The following is a 24913-nucleotide window of genomic DNA, read 5'->3' as shown; positions in this document are numbered from 1 at the left end:
TTGATTCGAAGCAGAGGAGGTAAAAATCTTTTTTTTTAAAAATTACAATTATTTTAAGGAAATGTTTTCATAGGCTATGTGTTAGTCTACTACTAGTCCACAATATAAATATATCTATCGGAGTACTGTCAGAAATGCTAGAAAAAATGCTTTTTGGCGTCATTTATCAAATACGAATCACAGGGCTGTGTAAATAGTACATTTCAAAATACAGCAAATCTACCTAATCTGGCCTATCCTAACTGACACTGTGATCAGGGTAATTTTACAGGTAAAATGATGATAAACTTAGAAAATATTCTTGTGTTGTCATGCATGTATGAGATGGCTTATAGCCTGAGGTAATTACCTAACACCCGTCCCGATGGTGATGACCTCACACCGGCCCGTGCTTTCACACAGACTACATAATGATGATTATAACAGAGTGGCATGCACATATTTCTATAATCCACTTCAGACTTCCCTCATTGGACTCAGAGTATATCTAAACTTGCTGTTTTAGGTCGAATTTTTCTCCTGTAAAATTGTCAACAGGACGCCTTGTGACTGAAATACTTTATACCACAGGTAGGCAGATCAGCAGTTACTCGATATTTCAATAGCAACAGTCTGTGAAACATTCTGTATTCTTTCTTGTTTGATAGGGAAACAACACTCCAACTTTTAAAGTATTGAAATACAAATCGGCTTTTTCTTTGAGCATTCAAAATTTGCTCATAATGGACTATAATTTTGACTGGTTTGACTTTTGTTCGGCAACATTCTCGGTACGCTGCGTGAAGCGACACCTATCGGGGGAATTGAAAAATGAGAAGCTGTGTATCATAACAAAGAGTGAGTGAGTGAGTTGGGTTTAACGCCGCTTTTAACAGTATTCCAGTTATATCGCAGCGTGTCAGCTTAATGTGGGAGGAAAGCCCGAAGTGATGCAGGTCACAGACGTTTACCACTTCGGTGAAACCCACGGGCACGGGTATGGTGCTGACAAACCTAGAAACATAATCGGGGCGAACCGGGATTCGAACCCACAATCATAGATTTCTGGCGTGCCCAAGGGACGCAATTCTGCACAGCGAATCGCGGCGCCTTAGACGACTGGGCCACCCGTGCCCCCCTCATAACAAAGAATATACAATGAAGAGCACCAGCCAAACTGACTTTGTTGTTGAGTAATGCTATTACCAGTGGCTACTACAAAATCTGTCCCTTCTATGTCCTGACAAGAAGGGAGTAGTAATGGTTGTATACCAAATTACAAACTTGTACGTCCACATTTACACACGCAGATGAACTTGCAAGGTGAAAGGTTATAGTAAGCATCATTGAGTCATATGTGATAATTCAAGGGGATTCCACCTCGCTGTCAACAAGGTCCTCCAATCACACACTTGCCGGTCCAAAGACCAGTTTGTTTGGCCACTGACACTAAGTGGCATCTGGTGATTACGCGGAATAATTAAAACTTGGTCGGCTAGACAGCTGAAAGTTGGAGTGTTGTTTCACTTTAACAGGCAAAAAGCATTTTTCTTCATTTCTGACAGTACTTTAGTCCACAATACAATCACATGTATTCGTCAACAATACAATGATACATACTAGTCAGCCTACATGGCTGGAATCAACTGTAGCCATCTACAACTCAGGTAAACCCGTGAAGATCAGGGTTGGAATAGGTCTTCAGAAACCCATGCTTGCCTAAAAGGCAACTATACTTGTCGCAAGAGGCGACTACAGGACCGGGTGGTCAGACTCGCTGACTTAGTTGGTGCATGTCATCGTATCCCAATTATGTGGAACAATGCTCATGTTGTCAATCACTGGATTGTCTGGTCCAGACTCGATTATTTACAGACCGCCGTCATATAGCTGGATTTTTGCTGAGTGCAGCATTAAACAACAAACAAACAACTAAAGCACCGACCTTCTCCCCGGGGATGGGGGTGCCTGGGACAGCTCCCCTCATCACAAAGTCCTGCACCCCTGGCGCCTCAGCGAGGGGGTCGTGTAGATGGGCGGTCCTGCCGTCATCCTGGGGGAGGGCAGCCTCACCTCGCTCCTTCTCCAGCCTGCAGACAATGTGAGGATGAGTTACGGAGGAGGAACACTGCAATAGGGTCACAGCTTCCCTTCCACAACTACACGGCACTTCGGCAAGCTGCAAAATAACCCCTCCCTTACAACATCACACTTCAGTAAGCTGTGAACTAAACCCTCCCTTCCAACATCACACTTCAGCAAGCTGTGAAATAAACCCTCCCTTCAAACATCAAACTTCAGTAAGCTGTGAAATAAACCCTCCCTTACAACATCACACTTCAGCAAGCTGTGAAATAAATCCTCCCTTACAACATCACACTTCAGTAAGCTGTGAAATAACCCCTCCCTTACAACATCACACTTCAGCAAGCTGTGAAATAAACCCTCCCTTACAACATCACACTTCAGTAAGCTGTGAAATAAACCCTCCCTTACAACATCACACTTCAGTAAGCTGTGAAATAAACCCTCCCTTACAACATCACACTTCAGGAAGCTATGAAATAACCCCTCCCTTACAACATCACACTTCAGTAAGCTGTGAAATAACCCCTCCCTTACAACATCACACTTCAGTAAGCTGTGAAATAACCCCTCCCTTACAACATCACACTTCAGTAAGCTGTGAAATAACCCCTCCCTTACAACATCACACTTCAGTAAGCTGTGAAATAACCCCTCCCTTACAACATCACACTTCAGCAAGCTGTGAAATAACCCCTCCCTTACAACATCACACTTCAGCAAGCTGTGAAATAAACCCTCCCTTACAACATCACACTTCAGTAAGCTGTGAAATAACCCCTCCCTTACAACATCACACTTCAGCAAGCTGTGAAATAGCCCCTCCCTTACAACATCACACTTCAGCAAGCTGTGAAATAACCCCTCCCTTACAACATCACACTTCAGTAAGCTGTGAAATAACCCCTCCCTTACAACATCACACTTCAGCAAGCTGTGAAATAACCCCTCCCTTACAACATCACACTTCAGTAAGCTGTGAAATGAACCCTCCCTTACAACATCACACTTCAGTAAGCTGTGAAATAACCCCTCCCTTACAACATCACACTTCAGTAAGCTGTGAAATAACCCCTCCCTTACAACATCACACTTCAGCAAGCTGTGAAATAACCCCTCCCTTACAACATCACATTTCAGTAAGCTGTGAAATAAACCCTCCCTTACAACATCACACTTCAGCAAGCTGTGAAATAGCCCCTCCCTTACAACATCACACTTCAGCAAGCTGTGAAATAACCCCTCCCTTACAACATCACACTTCAGTAAGCTGTGAAATAAACCCTCCCTTACAACATCACACTTCAGTAAGCTGTGAAATAAACCCTCCCTTACAACATCACACTTCAGCAAGCTGTGAAATAGCCCCTCCCTTACAACATCACACTTCAGTAAGCTGTGAAATAACCCCTCCCTTACAACATCACACTTCAGCAAGCTGTGAAATAAACCCTCCCTTACAACATCACACTTCAGTAAGCTGTGAAATAAACCCTCCCTTACAACATCACACTTCAGTAAGCTGTGAAATAAACCCTCCCTTACAACATCACACTTCAGGAAGCTATGAAATAACCCCTCCCTTACAACATCACACTTCAGTAAGCTGTGAAATAACCCCTCCCTTACAACATCACACTTCAGTAAGCTGTGAAATAACCCCTCCCTTACAACATCACACTTCAGTAAGCTGTGAAATAACCCCTCCCTTACAACATCACACTTCAGTAAGCTGTGAAATAACCCCTCCCTTACAACATCACACTTCAGCAAGCTGTGAAATAACCCCTCCCTTACAACATCACACTTCAGCAAGCTGTGAAATAGCCCCTCCCTTACAACATCACACTTCAGTAAGCTGTGAAATAACCCCTCCCTTACAACATCACACTTCAGCAAGCTGTGAAATAACCCCTCCCTTACAACATCACACTTCAGCAAGCTGTGAAATAACCCCTCCCTTACAACATCACACTTCAGTAAGCTGTGAAATAACCCCTCCCTTACAACATCACACTTTGGCAAGCTGTGAAATAACCCCTCCCTTACAACATCACACTTCAGCAAGCTGTGAAATAGCCCCTCCCTTACAACATCACACTTCAGTAAGCTGTGAAATAACCCCTCCCTTACAACATCACACTTCAGTAAGCTGTGAAATAACCCCTCCCTTACAACATCACACTTCAGCAAGCTGTGAAATAACCCCTCCCTTACAACATCACACTTCAGCAAGCTGTGAAATAGCCCCTCCCTTACAACATCACACTTCAGTAAGCTGTGAAATAACCCCTCCCTTACAACATCACACTTCAGCAAGCTGTGAAATAACCCCTCCCTTACAACATCACACTTCAGCAAGCTGTGAAATAACCCCTCCCTTACAACATCACACTTCAGTAAGCTGTGAAATAACCCCTCCCTTACAACATCACACTTTGGCAAGCTGTGAAATAACCCCTCCCTTACAACATCACACTTCAGCAAGCTGTGAAATAACCCCTCCCTTACAACATCACACTTCAGTAAGCTGTGAAATAACCCCTCCCTTACAACATCACACTTCAGTAAGCTGTGAAATAACCCCTCCCTTACAACATCACACTTCAGCAAGCTGTGAAATAGCCCCTCCCTTACAACATCACATTTCAGCAAGCTGTGAAATAACCCCTCCCTTACAACATCACACTTCAGTAAGCTGTGAAATAAACCCTCCCTTACAACATCACACTTCAGCAAGCTGTGAAATAGCCCCTCCCTTACAACATCACACTTCAGCAAGCTGTGAAATAACCCCTCCCTTACAACATCACACTTCAGCAAGCTGTGAAATAACCCCTCCCTTACAACATCACACTTCAGTAAGCTGTGAAATAAACCCTCCCTTACAACATCACACTTCAGCAAGCTGTGAAATAGCCCCTCCCTTACAACATCACACTTCAGTAAGCTGTGAAATAACCCCTCCCTTACAACATCACACTTCAGTAAGCTGTGAAATAACCCCTCCCTTACAACATCACACTTCAGCAAGCTGTGAAATAGCCCCTCCCTTACAACATCACATTTCAGCAAGCTGTGAAATAACCCCTCCCTTACAACATCACACTTCAGTAAGCTGTGAAATAAACCCTCCCTTACAACATCACACTTCAGCAAGCTGTGAAATAGCCCCTCCCTTACAACATCACACTTCAGCAAGCTGTGAAATAACCCCTCCCTTACAACATCACACTTCAGCAAGCTGTGAAATAACCCCTCCCTTACAACATCACACTTCAGCAAGCTGTGAAATAACCCCTCCCTTACAACATCACACTTCAGTAAGCTGTGAAATAACCCCTCCCTTACAACATCACACTTCAGCAAGCTGTGAAATAACCCCTCCCTTACAACATCACACTTCAGTAAGCGGTGAAATAACCCCTCCCTTACAACATCACACTTCAGCAAGCTGTGAAATAAACCCTCCCTTACAACATCACACTTCGGCAAGCTGTGAAATAACCCCTCCCTTACAACATCACACTTCAGCAAGCTGTGAAATAACCCCTCCCTTACAACATCACACTTCAGCAAGCTGTGAAATAACCCCTCCCTTACAACATCACACTTCGGCAAGCTGTGAAATAACCCCTCCCTTACAACATCACACTTCGGCAAGCTGTGAAATAACCCCTCCCTTACAACATCACACTTCGGCAAGCTGTGAAATAACCCCTCCCTTACAACATCACACTTCAGCAAGCTGTGAAATAACCCCTCCCTTACAACATCACACTTCGGCAAGCTGTGAAATAACCCCTCCCTTACAACATCACACTTCGGCAAGCTGTGAAATAACCCCTCCCTTACAACATCACACTTTGGCAAGCTGTGAAATAACCCCTCCCTTACAACATCAAACTTCGGCAAGCTGTGAAATAACCCCTCCCTTACAACATCACACTTCGGCAAGCTGTGAAATAACCCCTCCCTTACAACATCACACTTCGGCAAGCTGTGAAATAACCCCTCCCTTACAACATCACACTTCAGCAAGCTGTGAAATAACCCCTCCCTTACAACATCACACTTCGGCAAGCTGTGAAATAACCCCTCCCTTACAACATCACACTTCGGCAAGCTGTGAAATAACCCCTCCCTTACAACATCACACTTTGGCAAGCTGTGAAATAACCCCTCCCTTACAACATCACACTTCGGCAAGCTGTGAAATAACCCCTCCATTACAACATCACACTACAGCAGGCTGTGAAATAGCCCCTATCCTGGAATGTAACTTCACAATCTGGTACTTGCTGTATCACCATCATAATGATCAAGGAAAAAATGTTTCTGATTGCCATTTGTCTCTGGTATCTTACTTGGTGAGAAAATTCTCTTTGGCTGTTTGCAGGACCATAGTCGAACCCTTCCATTTAGCCCTGGAGAACGTGCTGAAACCTGCAACAACACAGCAACAATAGTTCCGCATATCACAGCATATAGTACAAGACAGTGTGAAGTCAACACTACCTACGAACGAAGCATATAGTACAAGACAGTGTGAAGCCAGCACTACCTACGAACAAAGCATATAGTACAAGACAGTGTGAAGTCAGCACTACCTAGGAACGAAGCATATAGTACAAGACAGTGTGAAGTCAGCACTACCTAGGAACGAAGCATATAGTACAAGACAGTGTGAAGTCAGCACTACCTACGAACGAAGCATATAGTACAAGACAGTGTGAAGTCAACACTACCTAGGAACGAAGCATATAGTACAAGACAGTGTGAAGTCAGCACTACCTACGAACAAAGCATATAGTACAAGACAGTGTGAAGTCAACACTACCTACGAACGACGCATATAGTACAAGACAGTGTGAAGCCAGCACTACCTACGAACAAAGCATATAGTACAAGACAGTGTGAAGTCAACACTACCTACGAACGAAGCATATAGTACAAGACAGTGTGAAGTCAACACTACCTAGGAACAAAGCATATAGTACAAGACAGTGTGAAGCCAGCACTACCTACGAACAAAGCATATAGTACAAGACAGTGTGAAGCCAGCACTACCTACGAACAAAGCATATAGTACAAGACAGTGTGAAGTCAACACTACCTATGAACAAAGCATATAGTACAAGACAGTGTGAAGTCAACACTACCTAGGAACAAAGCATATAGTACAAGACAGTGTGAAGCCAGCACTACCTACGAACAAAGCATATAGTACAAGACAGTGTGAAGTCAACACTACCTACGAACGAAGCATATAGTACAAGACAGTGTGAAGTCAACACTACCTACGAACGACGCATATAGTACAAGACAGTGTGAAGTCAGCACTACCTATGCACGAAGCATATAGTACAAGACAGTGTGAAGCCAGCACTACCTACGAACAACATGAACAAAGCACATCGAAAGACAGAGTGAAGTCATTCATATATGTGTCGCTCTTATTACTCATGTGTCATTCTTTTCACCGACATTCCTTGTTCATATTACTTACGTGTGTCGTTCATATTACTTGTGTGTCATTCATATACCGTATTCGACATAATAAGCGCCCCACTCTAATAAGCGTCCACGGCGATATTTGCTGATATATTGGCTAGTGAACAATCCCAATAAGCACTCCTTCCGATTTATCAATGTACACAAGACTTATTTATTCGCGTATAATACGCACTCGTGTGTTATATGCATTCTTAATTATGGGCAATTAAATTCTGGAAAAATTTATGTCGCATATAAACATTTCAGTGTGTCAGCATAAACCACTTATTACTTATTACGTCGAATACGGTACGTGTCGTTCATATTACTTACGTGTGTCATTCATATTACTCATGTGTGTCATTCATATACGTGTCGTTCATATTACTTGTATGTGTCGTTCATATTACTTGTGTGTCATTCATATATGTGTCGTTCATATTACTTACGTGTGTCATTCATATTACTCGTGTGTCATTCATACACCTGTCGTTCATATTACTTGTGTGTCATTCATATACGTGTCGTTCATATTACTTACGTGTGTCATTCATCATGTTCATATACGTGTCGTTCATATTACTTATGTGTGTCATTCATATACGTGTCATTCATGTCACTGACATTTACATGTTGATCATTTTACTGACGTGTGTCATTCATATGTGTCACTTATATACGTGTCGTTCATATTACTTACATGTGTCGTTCATATTACTTACATGTGTCAAGTTCTTTCTTTGTTCCATTTAGGTTGAGGTAGGCAAAGGTTTTCACGGGTTCACCTGCAAAATTTAAAAGTAAAAACGTTGAAGAAAAAACCATTGAAAAACCCACAAAGGGCAATACAAGTTGAATGTTAAGAATCTTCTCTTCATCAGCAAGCTACAGAGGGTGGGATGATCATACAGCATTTCACATCAACAGCATCTGAGTACTGATATCAGTCAGTGTTGTACACATTTCAGGCAACATGTACACCAGATGACGATCTAACAGAGTTAAATCAGTGCAGACACAAGACTGAATTAGCAGAGACACAGTGCAGACATGCTGAAGCCTACCTTGCTCATCCCTGCGAACTTTGATCTGGACATCCTCCACAGAACCAAACCTGGCAAACTTGTTGCGTAGGTCGTCGGGAAGTATCTCGGGGAAGAGACCCCCGACGTAGATTCTCCTGGTCTGCTTGGCTTCGGCAGCAGTCATCTCCGCAGATAAATATCTCTAGAACAGAGGAAGACACACCATACTGGATCATGTGGAAACTAAGTGCGTAATAGTGCACTTTACTGGACGCACTTTTTCAGATCCAATTAGCTCTGAAGGGGCTCAAATGGGCAAACCGGCTTGGCTAATTAGAGCATTAATAGTCCGACGGTGGTCTGTAAATAATCGAGCCTGAACCAGACAATCCAGTGATTGACATTATGAGCATCGATCCACACAATTGGAATATGATGACATGCATCAACCAAGTCAGCGAGCATGACCACCCGATCCCGTTAGTCGCCTCTTGCAACAAGCATAGTCGCTTTTTGCGTTGCTGAAGACCTATTCTACCCCGGATCTTCACAGGTCTAGCACTGGACCAAGATCACCATCACTTTTAATTCATGCTCGTTTGTCAGGTCATTTGCACGTCACACGCACTCCATTCCCCTTTTTGAAGAAGCCACGTCTGCCATTGTCCATCAAAATGAGTAACCAACTGACAAAATGTGTTAAAACAGACTATTAGGTCCTATTATGTGACGTCATTCATTTGTGGTGTATATTCTATCAGAGCTCCAGATAAGCTGTGTATCTGCATAAAATATGCGTCAGAAATGCAGAAATATGCAGTAAAATAAAATCCAAGCGTATCAAATACGCAACGAACATTACAGATACGCTACAAAATTAAAACTTGTACGTATCATCAAAATATTGTGAAGTAACCCTGTGTATTCGATTAGCAAATCAGCAACTTATTTTGAAATTATAAACAGGCATTCCGTCAACCTTGCCAAACTCCACGATGACAGTTACATCCTGATCATTTGCCATCACACTTTCTTGTGGAAGTATCGTGGTATTTTTTAGTCCTATAAAGCTCTCGAACCCACACGACACCAGTTTGCAGGGACTAGATGAATAGTGTTTTTAGATATTTAACTTAAATACCCACATGTGTAAAAACTAGTGGGTAACAGAAATTTGAATACCCAGATAGAATTACTGATACCCAATGATTTTAAAATGCATGGGTAAAACACCCACAACACCAAGAGCTTATCTGGAGCTCTGATTCTATAATGTACCCTTTGTTCTTCTTGCTACATTCAGTGTGTTAAACATTTGAAAATTTACCTCTGACCCGTCGCTAAATTTCTGTTTGTCAAACTACCGGCGATCTGATATGTCGTCAACTTACAACCAGCAACACGATTAGCTCATGTTCACCACATTGTTATCATGGAGGCTGCCATTTTGGGTTTTCATTGAAACTAGAAACCAAATGAACCAGAACATCGACACTAACTGGGACAGATTATTCTGGATATACATATGAGTTATTTTTTTTCAATATGTTAAGTATTTTATTCAATAACAAATAGTATCTTTGTAGTGTTCTTTATATTGTCTTTGGTTTCAAGACGTATGTCTTATTTTAAAATCGTAATTCGCTTCCTAAAATCCCAAATTCAATAAGAAAAGTATGTACATTTAATCCGCTTTAATGTTTGCAAGAATGTCACTTTGTTCTGACAATCTTAGAATAAATTACTCTAAAGTATAAAGATGGGGTACGTGTCATTTTTGCACGAACTGTAAAGAATATAGGACGAATGTCAGTCATTATCGGTTTGTCCAACGACGGGACGTATCATTTTATATTATTGAGCGTTCTATCTGACTTACATGAGAAAGGTCAAAACCGACTGTAAGTGTATTTGTTATTATCAGTGATACGTTCTTATAATTGTCCATATGGTAATTAGACATGACCTCCATGCGTTTTTTTGCCTTTACCAAATTCAAATCTTCAGTGTGTCACAAAGCAATGAATGGTCCTTATTCTACAAGAAGATGGCGGGTTCTTTGGAAATTGATACCATCGCAAGTTCGGTACAGCGAAAAATAGACCAGTAGGGATTATTAATTTGTCACGTTAGTGTTGTTTGATATGATGACGTTTAAACCTATGAACGAACGCGTCATGAACAAAAGAATGTTAGTTTAGTGAACCATGGTTTCCACTAATAAATATTTGACGTACCCAATTTTCGAACATTTAAGATAACATTGCTTCGTACCAGAAAGTGGTATCTTCAAAAATAGAATTCAACTATATTCCGAAAGGAAAATTACAAGATAAAAGACGTGACCTCCATTGCCCCGTCACACTATTTTGCTCTTTAATTTCACTATGACAGGGGCACCAAAGGTTTTGACAGATAACAATACTTCACATGAACCCAATGTTGACAGGCCGAATGTGTGCACTCACAAGTGGTCAGATTTAGCGTTATAACGCAATAAATGACAATTGATATGGCTGTTCAATAAAAGGCATCGTTCCAAAATAGAGAACTCGAAGATTATATCCTTTTAAAATAATAATGGCATAGTCATCTTCGGCAACAATGGAGTTTACCGGGAGCAGCTTATACAGCATTAACTGGCTCAACCTGCAGGCTGTGGCTCTCACTTCACAGATCTCACGTGCCCCTTTGATCCTTAGAGATATTTGTGGTAGGGTAGGTTACCCCCAACTCTACCCCTCGCCCCTTCATCCCCTTAACCAAGGCTGATCACTTGGTAATTATTGTGATAGTGCCTCGGGCTGGGATGTGTCCAAATTTACTACCAGGGTACCTGACCCCCTATTACACGACCCTACCCGGGTACCTGACCCCCTATTACACGACCCTACCCGGGTACCTGACCCCCTATTACACGACTCTACCCGGGTACCTGACCCCCTATTACACGACCCTACCCGGGTACCTGACCCCCTATTACACGACCCTACCCGGGTACCTGACCCCCTATTACACGACCCTACCCGGGTACCTGACCCCCTATTACACAACCCTACCCGAGTACCTGACCCCCTATTACACGACCCTACCCGGGTACCTGACCCCCTATTACACAACCCTACCCAGGTACCCACTGCAGGTCATAAGAGTTGGGAACAAAATGTCTGATTGGGAATTGTTTTACCGCAGCCCAGGACAAAATTATTTAGATACTTGTATCAAACGATCAGATCATGTGTTCACTGAAGTTGACTAAAGCTTTATCTATACTCAAACCTACACAATTCAAAAGGAATGTGTGCATCAGAAAGAGATGCGAACATTGGCGACTTGTAGTGTGACCACTGAGCTTTTTGTCATTAAACAATATATCATGTGACTAACCATGGGTCCGGGTAGTCATGTGGGTACCCGGGTCCTAGTCAGGACCCACCCGACCTGAGTATCTGAGTTACCCATCCCAGCCCTAATAATGCCGACAGTAAAGTGTTGGCTGATTGGAAAACCTCATCAGTATGGCTAAGCAGCATGAGTTCAATCCTCCACAAGGCGCTAATTGAAATCTGAAAAAGTGCACTACTCCATCATCTTCATCTTCTAAACCGAAGCCACAGTGCTTTCTACCCAGCTACAGCAAATCCAGCACCACAAACACAATCTGTCTACTGGTCACGCTCATTACATGATAAAGTATGCTGATATTCCCTGACACACATCAATACATTTTGAATTGTGATCTGTTGTGATCGGTTGTCACAATGTCATCAGTGTTTTCAGACAGTTTCGATGACACTATGATTCATTGGAGGTGTATATTGAGGTATCGGTACTTCATCCAGTTAACCACTTGATAGGCTGATTGCTGACATGTGACCATCTCAGACATTTACAGTTCTTTATGAATATAAACATAAACAGGACCACAAAGTGTGTTCGCGGTATCCAATATTTCAGTATGGCGTGTTCATTATATCCATCAATTTTATATGATAAAATGTACAGCAAATGTCCAGGCCCCCGAAACACAGTTTGTCAGATATGTCAATTCAGTATAGACGTCAGTTCATTGTATCCGTCAGTTTGTTATATCCGAAAGTTCATCACATCCATCAGTTCGTTATATCCGTCAGTTTGTTATATCCATCAGTTCATCATATCCCTCATTTTGTTACATCCGTCAGTTCGGTATATCCGTCAGTTCATCATATCGCGTGTTTGTTATAAACGTAGTTTCCTGTACATGTATGTGATGTTTTCACAATGACTTGTTGCGCCTCCTGATCAAAGTCAGCAAGTAAATGGGAGTAGAGGCCATAAAATGTCCAAGTCCCGTGATGGGATCTGAACCACAGACCTGATTTGAGAGTGGAAGCCTTATCCACATGACCAAAGAGGTTACCCCTGTCACTGTATTTATTTTCATTTATATCTTGTTTTTAAAGCGAAGAGAGAAAAAAATAGGTGCCATTTTTTGTCCAACAATGGTAGCCATTTTTTGCTTTTGACGAGGTTCTGTTCTCTCCAATTGGTGCTGTTTTTGCTCGTGACCTTTTGCTGATATGCTGTTTTAGCTAAAACCCCACTAAGACATTAAAGGGGACTATAGGTTTGGTCTATTTGACAGTGCCAGCAAATGTAGTTCAAGTTCCTCAAACACATCTTCCCGAGGCAAGAGAGTTAACTGACTATAAAAGTCCAGTTTCCACCCTTGCTGAACTAGGCTGGAATTATGGAGTTATATTGTGGCTCGTTTAACAAGTCTATGCATAGTCCAATCAAAATCGCGTAACAAAATCAACGTCCGTTTCATAAAATGCCGTGCAGATTTCGTTTGATTGGAGGATTTGCAAAGCATATGTACTGTCAACTCAGCGTCAACAGATATTTTGCAAATCTTTTCATGTTTTTAATCAAGGTGGTCAAGTGATTTGATGCACTTCGCGAAGTAAGACCCGTTTTGTTACAATATAGATCCTGATTATCGATCCCATCGTCTTCACTGAGTGCCGCCATTTTGTTTGAAGCAAATGCAAGTGATATGAGAATGGAATCTGACTGGTCTATAGGAGGGACAAAGAAGGGACATAACTCATAATAGCCACTGGTGGCGCTACGATCTCAGTCAGTTAGTTCCAGTTTTATGATTTGTATCAGTCTAACAGTTAGTGATGACCCTAAGTACACAGAGACAATGTCTCAGTTTGACCTACCTCAAGAATTCAGTACCGTCAACTTTTACCATCATTTTTGAGATTGATGACTGACTTGGTGACTGGAAGACTTGACATTTTCATGGCGTACATGTGTGATTGCTGTCAAGTATGTTATTCAGTGTCCATCTTCCCGAGGCAACAGAGGGAACTGACTATAAAAGTCCAGTTTCCACCCTTGCCAAACCAGGCTGGAACTATGGAGTTATATTTTGGCTGGACTAACAAGTCTATGCATAGTCAAATCATAATTGCATAACGAAATCAACATCTGAATTGTAAACTGCAATGCAGATTTCGGTGGATTGCAGGATTTGCAAAGCATGTGTACCGCTAGCTCGCTGTCAACAGATATTTTCCAAATCTTTTCATGTCTTTAATCAAGGTGCTCACATGATTTGATCACTTCGCAAAGTAAGACCTGTTTTATTACAACATAGATTTTGATTATCAATCAGATTGGCTAGACTCGGTGCCACCATTTTGTTTGAAGGAAATGCAAGTGATATGAGAGGTGGAATCTGATTAGTCAGTAGGAGGGACATAACTCGTAATTGCCACTGATGGTGCTACTATCGAGACCAGAAATTCCAGCCAAGTTTGGCAAGGGTGGAAACTGGACTTTTAGTCAGTTTCCTCCCTTGCCTCGGGAAGATGTGTTTGACTTTTTGGAATTGAGATCAAATGTCAGTCAAGCATATCCTATGCTGACAATGAAAGTCTTTCTTCCCAGAATGGACACAAGTGACACTGAGCCAGGTATGTCTGTACTGCAGCAGCAGACGGACATCACCGGACACACAGACACAGGACACACAGACAACCTGGACAACGCATCATCACTTGACCAAGGGAGAGAACTCACAGGGCTCGGATCTCAGCTTCATACACAGGTTCTACAACTTGAACAAGAGATCTCCAACCTTGAGGTGAAGATTGACCTTGAAAAGAAAAGATCATTTGGGAAGGAAGAAGATTTTCGAGCTTGGTTGAGGTGAACAGCAGCAAGATGGTGTTGAGAGTGAGATAGCATCTCTTAACAGAAAATTGCTAAATTATGTCTCTACCTTGGCCTTATTTGAATAAAATATCTAGTGCTAATAAAAATATGAAAGCAGCAAAGAGAATTTCTGAAATGAGGTTGAGGTTGTATCTACCCCCACTGTATCTGATGGCTGGATCTGTTGCAGAGATGCCGATGTGTCGGCTTTGAGCCTGGAAGAGGTGCAGGAGGAGATTGACAAGCTGGAGGAGATGGTAGGCACACCCTCTCGTAACATGCACACCTCATTACAGTCACACCTCCTCCTAACGTAACATGCACACCTCCTCCTAACATGCTTACCCCCTCCTAACATGCTTACCTCCTCCTAACATGCTTACCTCCTCGTTACATGCATACCTCCTCAATAGATGCACAACTCCTCGTAACATGCACACCTCCTCCTAACATGCACACCTCCTCGTAACATGCACACCTCCTCCTAACATTCACACCTCTTTACATGCACACCTCCTAACATGCACACCTCTTCGTAACATGCACATCTCATTACATGCACATCCCCACATTACATGCACACCTTGTAACATGCACATTTCCTCGTAACATGCACACCTCCTCGTAACATGCACACCTCCACATTACATTCACACCTCATCACATGCACATCTCATTACATGGACATCTCCTCGTTACATGCACATCTCGTAGCATGCACATCTCGTAACATGCACACATCATTACATGCCCATTTCCTCGTAACATGCACATCTTGTAACATGCAGATCTCCACATTACATGCACACCTCATCGTAACATGCATTCCTCCTCCTAACATGCACATATAATTACATGCACATATAATTACATGCACACCTCGTAAAGTGCATTCCTCTTCGTAACTTGCATACCTCCTCCTAACATGCACACCTCCTCGTCACATGCTCATCTCCTTGTTACATGCCCATCTCCTCATAACATGCATACCACCTCGTAACATGCACACCTCCTCGTAACTTGCATACCTCCTCGTAACATGCACATCTCATTACATGCACATCTAATTACATGCACACCTCGTAACTTGCATACCTCCACATAACATGCACACCTCCTCCTAACATGCACACCTCCTCCTAACATGTTATGCCCATCTCCTCATAACATGCATACATCCTCGTAACATGCACACCTCTTAACATGCACACCTCTTAACATGCACACCTCCTCGTAACATGCATACCTCCTCGTAACATGCACATCTCATTACATGCACATCTAATTACATGCACACCTCGTAACTTGCATACCTCCTCCTAACATGCACACCTCCTCCTAACATGCACACCTCCACATAACATGCACACCTCCTCCTAACATACACACCTCCTAACATGTTATGCCCATCTCCTCATAACATGCATACCTCCTCGTAACATGCACACCTCTTAACATGCACACCTCCTCGTAACATGCATACCTCCTTGTAACATGCACATCTCATTACATGCACATCTAATTACATGCACACCTCGTAACTTGCATACCTCCACATAACATGCACACCTCCTCCTAACATGCACAACTCCTCCTAACATGCACACCTCCTCCTAACACGCACACCTCCTCCTAACATGCACACCTCCACATAACATGCACATAGTATTTGTTCTATATTTGGTGAAGTAGACACACTTTTCACCCCTGCCTGCTGGATTACTTTATCATAAGGTGATTTTAAAGGGGGTGGGTGCTTTCAAACAGTCGAGGCTTCATTAAACACGGGACAAATGAACCAATATTTCACATATTTATTCCTGAAAGAAAATTATTGCATAAATTATTATATAAAAATATCCTGACATTTTTAAACATACAGAGGTTAAGACCAAAATGAACATAAAATTTATAAATTTTCTTGAACTAACCTTAATTACATGATTGCGTTTCATATTACAAACTTGTATAAGTTGTTAAATTTGCGCAGTTTACACATAAAACAAATGAAGCTGATGTCAAATGTTGAGAGATATGACAGTTCTAACATGAGTATTTTACACATCTGCCACTGCTCTTGGCCTCCTCAGCTTGACATGAACCAGAAGCTGACCGGCCTGCAGTTCAACACCACAAACTGGATCACACTGGAACAAGGTGAGTCTATGCTAAACAGTGTACGGTGTTGTAGCCTAGTTGTTAACTGGATCCCACTGGAACAAGGTGAGTCTATGCTAAACAGTGTACGGTGTTGTAGCCTAGTTAACTGGATCCCACTGGAACAAGGTGAGTCTATGCTAAACAGTGTACGGTGTTGTAGCCTAGTTAACTGGATCCCACTGGAACAAGGTGAGTCTATGCTAAACAGTGTACGGTGTTGTAGCCGAGTTGTTAACTGGATCCCATTGGAACAAGGTGAGTCTATACTAGACAGTGTATGGTGTTGTAGTTTAGTTGTTAACTGGATCACATTGGAACAAGGTGAGTCTATGCTAAACAGTGTACGGTGTTGTAGCCTGGTTGTTAACTGGATCCCACTGGAACAAGGTGAGTCTATACTAGACAGTGTACGGTGTTGTAGCCTAGTTGTTAACTGGATCCCATTGGAACAAGGTGAGTCTATACTAGACAGTGTACGGTGTTGTAGCCTAGTTGTTAACTGGATCCCATTGGAACAAGGTGAGTCTATACTAGACAGTGTACGGTGTTGTAGCCTAGTTGTTAACTGGATCCCATTGGAACAAGGTGAGTCTATACTAGACAGTGTACGGTGTTGTAGCCTAGTTGTTAACTGGATCCCATTGGAACAAGGTGAGTCTATGCTAAACAGTGTACGGTGTTGTAGCCTAGTTGTTAACTGGATCCCATTGGAACAAGGTGAGTCTATGCTACACAGTGTATGGTGTTGTAGCCTAGTTGTTAACTGGATCACACTGGAACAAGGTGAGTCTATACTAGACAGTGTACGGTGTTGTAGCCTAGTTGTTAACTGGATCACACTGGAACAAGGTGAGTCTATACTAGACAGTGTATGGTGTTGTAGCCTAGTTGTTAACTGGATCCCATTGGAACAAGGTGAGTCTATACTAAACAGTGTACGGTGTTGTAGCCTAGTTGTTAACTGGATCACACTGGAACAAGGTGAGTCTATACTAGACAGTGTATGGTGTTGTAGCCTAGTTGTTAACTGGATCACACTGGAACAAGGTGAGTCTATACTAGACAGTGTACGGTGTTGTAGCCTAGTTGTTAACTGGATCCCACTGGAACAAGGTGAGTCTATGCTAAACAGTGTAAGATGTTGTAGCCTAGTTGTTAACTGGATCCCATTGGAACAAGGTGAGTCTATGCTAAACAGTGTATGGTGTTGTAGCCTAGTTGTTAACTGGATCCCATTGGAACAAGGTGAGTCTATACTAGACAGTGTACGGTGTTGTAGCCTAGTTGTTAACTGGATCCCACTGGAACAAGGTGAGTCTATGCTAAACAGTGTACAGTGTTGTAGCCTAGTTGTTAACTGGATCCCATTGGAACAAGGTGAGTCTATGCTAAACAGTGTATGGTGTTGTAGCCTAGTTGTTAACTGGATCCCACTGGAACAAGGTGAGTCTATGCTAAACAGTGTATGGTGTTGTAGCCTAGTTGTTAACTGGATCCCATTGGAACAAGGTGAGTCTATGCTAAACAGTGTATGGTGTTGTAGCCTAGTTGTTAACTGGATCACACTGGAACAAGGTGAGTCTATGCTAAACAGTGTACAGTGTTGTAGCCTAGTTGTTAACTGGATCACACTGGAACAAGGTGAGTCTATACTAGACAGTGTACTGTGTCGTAGCCTAGTTGTTAACTGGATCACACTGGAACAAGGTGAGTCTATGCTAAACAGTGTATGGTGTTGTAGCCTAGTTGTTAACTGGATCCCACTGGAACAAGGTGAGTCTATGCTAAACAGTGTATGGTGTTGTAGCCTAGTTGTTAACTGGATCCCATTGGAACAAGGTGAGTCTATGCTAAACAGTGTACGGTGTTGTAGCCTAGTTGTTAACTTTTTTCGCTTGTCATGCCAAAGGCCTAGATTCAATTACCAATTGTCTGTCTGTCACATGTCTGTCTGTCACATTTCTGTCTGTCACATGTCTGTTTGTCTGTCACATGTCTGTCTGTCTGGCTGTCCGTCTGTCTGTCAGTATGTTCTGATGTTTCTCACTGTTTGTCTTACAGACCAGGATGTGTTAAGCAGACAGCACTTCATTGAAGGCTTCTGCAACGGGACACCCTTCCAACTCACGTACGACATACTGGAGGATTTTGTAAGTCCTGACTCGAGGGTAATATATATGTAGAAGGACTGTGTAGATAGGTAATGTAGATCAAAGGTCCTTCTAAGCAATATTAGGTTCCTGTAAAGTAATAACATGATATAGTGTACTGTACTGTAAGATTTGATAATTAGCGTAATTACAGGGCCTTTAGATTTCTTGTCAAGGATTTGGTAAATACATATTGTGCATCCTGAGGGACACTGTATTGTGTTTCCGCGTCCATTCCGGACATGTGTCCTGGCTTGATGCACATTTCTGCGTCATATAAACCCTAAAAAAATGATAGTCTTGGTTCTCAGGCACCCCCGCATCATCATAACGTCCGCCATTTTCAGGGGCGGTCGGTAGCCTGGTTAAAGCGTTCACTCGTCACGCCGAAGACCCGTGTTCGATTCCCGACATGGGTACAATGTGTGAAGCCCATTTCTGGTGTCCCCCGCCGTGATATTGCTGGAATATTGCTAAAAGCGGCGTAAAACCTTACTCACTCACTCACTCACTCACTCACTCACTCACTCACTCCGCCATTTTCAAGAAAAATAAAAAATACTTATACTTAAGAACAATGTGATCCAAAATAGCATGCAGTTACTTCCCTTTACATGTGCTTTACTGTGCACTGCTTGACTGTGCATCTCATGTTGGGGTCATGGCGACAATGGGAGTTTGTATGCTTGTTTATGTTTTTCACGAGTATGAAATCAGAGAGTTAACATGCTGTGTAAAACATGACAGCAGGTCCAGGAAATGTATCATCTCGTGGATCCTGAGGTAGCTCTTGTTGGTTACATAATGCTGTATTCTTTACAGAGTGTCAAGAGTCAAGGTACAAAAGTCACAGAGGTCACACTGTATGTGGAGGACGACATTGAGGCTACAATAGGGACGCAGCTCCAACAGTGAGTCCGTCTGACGTAAACTGATAACCCTAGCTACAGGAGTCCGTCTGACATAAACTGATAACCCTAGCTACAGGAGTCCGTCTGACATTAACTGATAACCCTAGCTACAGGAGTCTGTCTGACATAAACTGATAACCCTAGCTACAGGAGTCCGTCTGACATAAACTGATAACCCTAGCTACAGGAGTCCGTCTGACATAAACTGATAACCCTAGCTACAGGAGTCCGTCTGACATTAACTGATAACCCTAGCTACAGGAGTCTGTCTGACGTTAACTGATAACCCTAGCTACAGGAGTCCGTCTGACGTAAACTGTTAACCCCAGCTACAGGAGTCCGTCTGACGTAAACTGATTACCCTAGCTACAGGAGTCCGTCTGATGTAAACTGATAACCCTAGCTACAGGAGTCCATCTGACGTAAACTGATAACCCTAGCTACAGGAGTCTGTCTGACGTAAACTGATAACCCTAGCTACAGGAGTCCGTCTGATGTAAACTACTAACCCTAGCTACAGGAGTCCATCTGACGTAAACTGATAACCCTAGCTACAGGAGTCCGTCTGATGTAAACTGATAACCCTAGCTACAGGAGTCCGTCTGAGGTTAACTGTTAACCCTAGCTACAAGAGTCCGTCTGAGGTAAACTGATAAACCTAGCTACAGGAGTCTGGCTGACGTAAACTGATAACCCTAGCTACAGGAGTCCGTCTGACGTAAACTTTTAACCCCAGCTACAGGAGTCTGTCTGTCGTAAACTGATAACCCTAGCTACAGGAGTCCGTCTGACGTAAACTGATAACCCTAGTTACAGGAGTCTGTCTGACGTAAACTGATAACCCTAGCTACAGGAGTCTGTCTGGCGTTAACTGATAACCCTAGCTACAGGAGTCCGTCTGACGTAAACTGATAACCCTAGCTACAGGAGTCTGTCTGGCGTTAACTGATAACCCTAGCTTCAGGAGTCTGGCTGACGTAAACTGATAACCCTAGCTACAGGAGTCCGTCTGACGTAAACTTTTAACCCCAGCTACAGGAGTCTGTCTGTCGTAAACTGATAACCCTAGCTACAGGAGTCCGTCTGACGTAAACTTTTAACCCAAGCTACAGGAGTCCGTCTGACGTAAACTGATAACCCTAGCTACAGGAGTCCGTCTGGCGTAAACTGATAACCCTAGTTACAGGAGTCTGTCTGACGTAAACTGATAACCCTAGCTACAGGAGTCTGTCTGGCGTTAACTGATAACCCTAGCTACAGGAGTCCGTCTGACGTAAACTGATAACCCTAGCTACAAGAGTCCGTCTGGCGTTAACTGATAACCCTAGCTACAGGAGTCCGTCTGAGGTTAACTGATAACCCTAGCTACAGGAGTCCGTCTGACGTAAACTGATAACCCTAGCTACAGGAGTCCGTCTGACGTAAACTGATAACCCTAGCTACAGGAGTCCATCTGACGTAAACTGATAACCCTAGCTACAGGAGTCCAGCTGAGGTTAACTGATAACCCTAGCTACAGGAGTCCGTCTGAGGTTAACTGATAACCCTAGCTACAGGAGTCCGTCTGAGGTTAACTGATAACCCTAGCTACAGGAGTCCGTCTGACTTTAACTGTTAACCCCAGCTACAGGAGTCCATCTGACTTTCACAGATAACCCTAGCTACAGGAGTCCGTCTGGCGTAAACTGATAACCCTAGCTACAGGAGTCCGTCTGAGGTTAACTGATAACCCTAGCTACAGGAGTCCATCTAATATTAACTGTCATTATCTCGCCTTATATTAAAATTCTTGCTCCTGATTGTATAAGGAAAGGGCAATTATTTTCCATATAGCCTGCTCATGTAGCCCACAGAGAAATCAATCGGAACACACCAAAGGTAACTTTCTTATCTCACATAAGTATTGTCGAGCTGAAATGAACCGATGTTTATCCGATTGCACTTGGTAAATGGAAGTTACTCGGTATGTTTGTGTGCTAGCTGTGAAATTGGCTGCCTACTTCAGTATCGGTTGTGTTGTTGTTTTTACTCAAGTCAAGTGTAACAAGTTATTTGTACTCAGTGAAACTTCAGACATATATTAGGGGTCTGTATGAATGAAAGTCAGTAAGATAATTCACTGTCAACCGACCCCATGGGGCATATGTGATGGCTTGGTGTACGTAGGCTCACACACAGGGTACATCACACCATATGCCCCTCCAGCTTACTTATATTGTAACCCTTAGCTGACCCAGCTACAGGAGGGAGTCCAGCTGTCTTTGTATCATGTATTTCTGTGTAGGTTGACAGAGGACCGAGAAATCCCAGGATTCTTCACAATCCTTGTGTCCTTCCTGCGATGGCGAGAGGAGCGGGAGGAGGTGATGAGCTACTGTGTGGAGAAGTTCCCTGACCACGTCCGCCGCATCCACCAGGATCAGCTGCACGGCCTGGTCATCCACGACAACAACCACAACAGGTGACTAACTAATCAGTCAGGACACCACATGTGACTAACTAATCAGTCAGGACACAACAGGTGACTAACTAATCAGTCAGGACACAACAGGTGACTAACTAATCAGTCAGGACACAACAGGTGACTAACTAATCAGTCAGGACACAACATGTGACTAACTAATCAGTCAGGACACAACAGGTGACTAACTAATCAGTCAGGACCACAACAGGTGACTAACTAATCAGTCAGGACACAACAGGTGACTAACTAATCAGTCAGGACCATAACAGGTGACTAACTAATCAGTCAGAACCACAACAGATGACTTACTTATCAGTCAGGACCACAACAGGTGACTAACTAATCAGTCAGGACACAACAGGTGACTTACTAATCAGTCAGGACACAACATGTGACTAACTAATCAGTCAGGACACAACAGGTGACTAATCAGTCAGGACCACAACAGGTGACTAACTAATCAGTCAGGACACAACAGGTGACTAACTAATCAGTCAGGACCACAACAGGTGACTAACTAATCAGTCAGAACCACAACAGATGACTTACTTATCAGTCAGGACCACAACAGGTGACAGTCAACTTAATCGGCCAAAGCCACCACTGTTGACACACTAATCAGGACCACCACAGGAGACCAGTCCAGTCTCACTTATCAGTGACTAATTTAGTGTATCTACTCCGAGTGACACCATGTTCCTTGTGTTGTAGACCCAGCTGTGTGTTGGAGTGGGGGTTCATGGCCAGTCCGCTGTACCGCATTGATCGACATCTCACCCTTGCCGTAAAGGTGCCACAGAAAAGTAAGACCTGTTGTATTCGTTGTAAACCCTTAACTTGAGTACATGGAAGAATTAGTTCTTTTGTACTTCTTTCTGATGAGAGGTGCCGGGCTTCTGATGACCACAATGACAGTCTGACTATGTTGACACCTGGCATCAGTTTGTTTGTTTGTTTGTTGTTTATTGCTGCACTCAGCAATATTCTAGCTGAATATATGACAGCGGTCTGTATATAATCGAGTCTGGACCAGACAATCCAATGATTGATATCATGAACATCAATCTACACAACTGGGATACAATGACAAGCATCAACCAAGTCAGCGAGTCTGACCACCCGATCCCATTAGTTACCTCTTACGACAAGCATAGTGGCCTTTTAAGGGAAGCATGGGTTGCTGAAGACCTATTCTAACCAGGATCTTCACGGGTCAGTTCCATCACGGGTCAGTTCCATCATGGGTCAGTTCCATCAGTGTTGTCCAAGGCAAAGATAAGCCTACGAGCTGTGACATCAACCTCACTCATTATAATGAAAATGTGTTCTGTACTTGTTGCCACAATTCTCTGTTATTCTTGATTGCCAACCATGTATTTATTGGTGACAACTCGGGGATTTTCTGCTGCAGTGGCTGACTATGACAAGGATGACACGTTGGCTGAAACACCGGAGGTGTTCTCAACAATGGTGAAGAAACTGGGAGTTCAGAAGTCAATCGAGGTGTTGATACACATGGTGACGGCACCTGGACAGGACAAGGATACGTAGCATGACGCACGTCTAAACCGCATCGAAACTAGAGAACGACGACATGTAAATAAGACTGAGGTGGATCCTGAACCAAGACATGGGAATGAAACATGGCTAGACCCAGGAAGGGCTTTGAAGATTGTACAGCCATTACTGTGAGGTTCTTGTTCTTGTTGACAACAACCAGAGACCCCTGGGAGTTTCATTTGACCCGCTTGGAGATGTGTTCAACTTCACACTTGATGACATTTCAGTGTCTAGGTTTTGAACATTTGTGATATGGAAGGTTGTTTAATGCCCTTAGCATTCTTCAATATCTTGGGAGGTCGATTTTGGCTTTGTTGGGCCATCTGTGTTTGCAGTATGTACAAATGTGTTAAAATCCTACAATCATCAACCAGTGTTGAGTCATTCCTCCACCATGACATCCAGCTATAGCACGTTAATCTTACTAGGCACACTCACACACACCAACTAGGTCCAAACGCTCTAACTTGGTCCACACACCACACACCACACTCTAACTAGGTCCACACACTCTAACTAGGTCCACACACCACGCTCTAACTAGGTCCACACACTCTAACTGGGTCTACACATTTTAACTAGGTCCCCACACTCTTACTAGGTCCACACACTCTTATAGCCAATACAAAGGCTGACACAGAGGTATGGTCAATACAAAGACTGACAGAGGTATAGTCAATATAAAGGCTGACACAGGTATAGTCAATACAAAGGTTGACACAGGTATAGTCAATATAAAGGCTCACTGAGGTATAGTCAATATAAAGGCTGACACAGGTATAGTCAATACAAAGGTTGACACAGGTATAGTCAATATAAAGGCTCACTGAGGTATAGTCAGTATAAAGGCTGACACAGGTATAGTCAGTA

General features: G+C 43.0%; 2 protein-coding genes across 4 annotated transcripts in view; one reads left to right on the top strand and one right to left on the bottom strand.

The window, feature by feature from the left end:
* LOC124111562 (nucleolar protein 8-like) overlaps positions 1–10049 on the bottom strand; it is a 29511-nt gene extending 19462 nt beyond the window's left edge. For both annotated transcript variants that reach the window (XM_048388433.1, XM_048388432.1), the window contains exons 1-5: positions 9913–10049; positions 8625–8787; positions 8283–8345; positions 6432–6510; positions 1925–2069 (exon numbers count right to left, since the gene is read on the bottom strand). In XM_048388433.1, the coding sequence (XP_048244390.1) occupies positions 1925–2069; positions 6432–6510; positions 8283–8345; positions 8625–8769 (432 nt within the window). In that variant the 5' untranslated portion in view covers positions 8770–8787; positions 9913–10049. The remainder of the gene's footprint in view (positions 1–1924; positions 2070–6431; positions 6511–8282; positions 8346–8624; positions 8788–9912) is intronic.
* A 304-nt stretch (positions 10050–10353) lies between these two features.
* On the top strand, positions 10354–24413 carry LOC124111587 (centromere protein P-like). Of its 2 annotated transcripts, none has more exons than XM_048388434.1 (9): positions 10354–10486; positions 14532–14792; positions 14989–15055; positions 16889–16955; positions 19020–19108; positions 19931–20019; positions 22304–22480; positions 23195–23286; positions 23895–24413. In XM_048388434.1, the coding sequence occupies exons 1-9, from the start codon at positions 10392–10394 to the stop codon at positions 24032–24034; spliced, it is 1077 nt and encodes a 358-aa protein (XP_048244391.1). In that variant the 5' UTR covers positions 10354–10391; the 3' UTR covers positions 24035–24413. The 2 variants fall into 2 exon arrangements, with proteins under 2 accessions (XP_048244391.1, XP_048244392.1); XM_048388435.1 differs by lacking the exon at positions 10354–10486 and adding an exon at positions 10588–10691.
* Positions 24414–24913: the final 500 nt, after the last annotated feature.

This window comes from Haliotis rufescens, unplaced genomic scaffold (genome assembly GCF_023055435.1).
Source record: "Haliotis rufescens isolate VD_foot unplaced genomic scaffold, xgHalRufe1.0.p SCAF_71, whole genome shotgun sequence".
NCBI lineage: Eukaryota > Metazoa > Mollusca > Gastropoda > Lepetellida > Haliotidae > Haliotis > Haliotis rufescens.
This window is presented reverse-complemented; position numbering and strand designations above follow the sequence as displayed.

Coding starts and splice junctions, on each gene's coding strand:
- LOC124111587 (XM_048388434.1), top strand. CDS start 10,392: ATGTCAGTCATTATCGGTTTGTCCAACGACGGGACGTATCATTTTATA. Junction 19,109..19,930: donor ACGACATACTGGAGGATTTT/GTAAGTCCTGAC, acceptor TATTCTTTACAG/AGTGTCAAGAGTCAAGGTAC. Junction 22,481..23,194: donor CACGACAACAACCACAACAG/GTGACTAACTAA, acceptor CTTGTGTTGTAG/ACCCAGCTGTGTGTTGGAGT.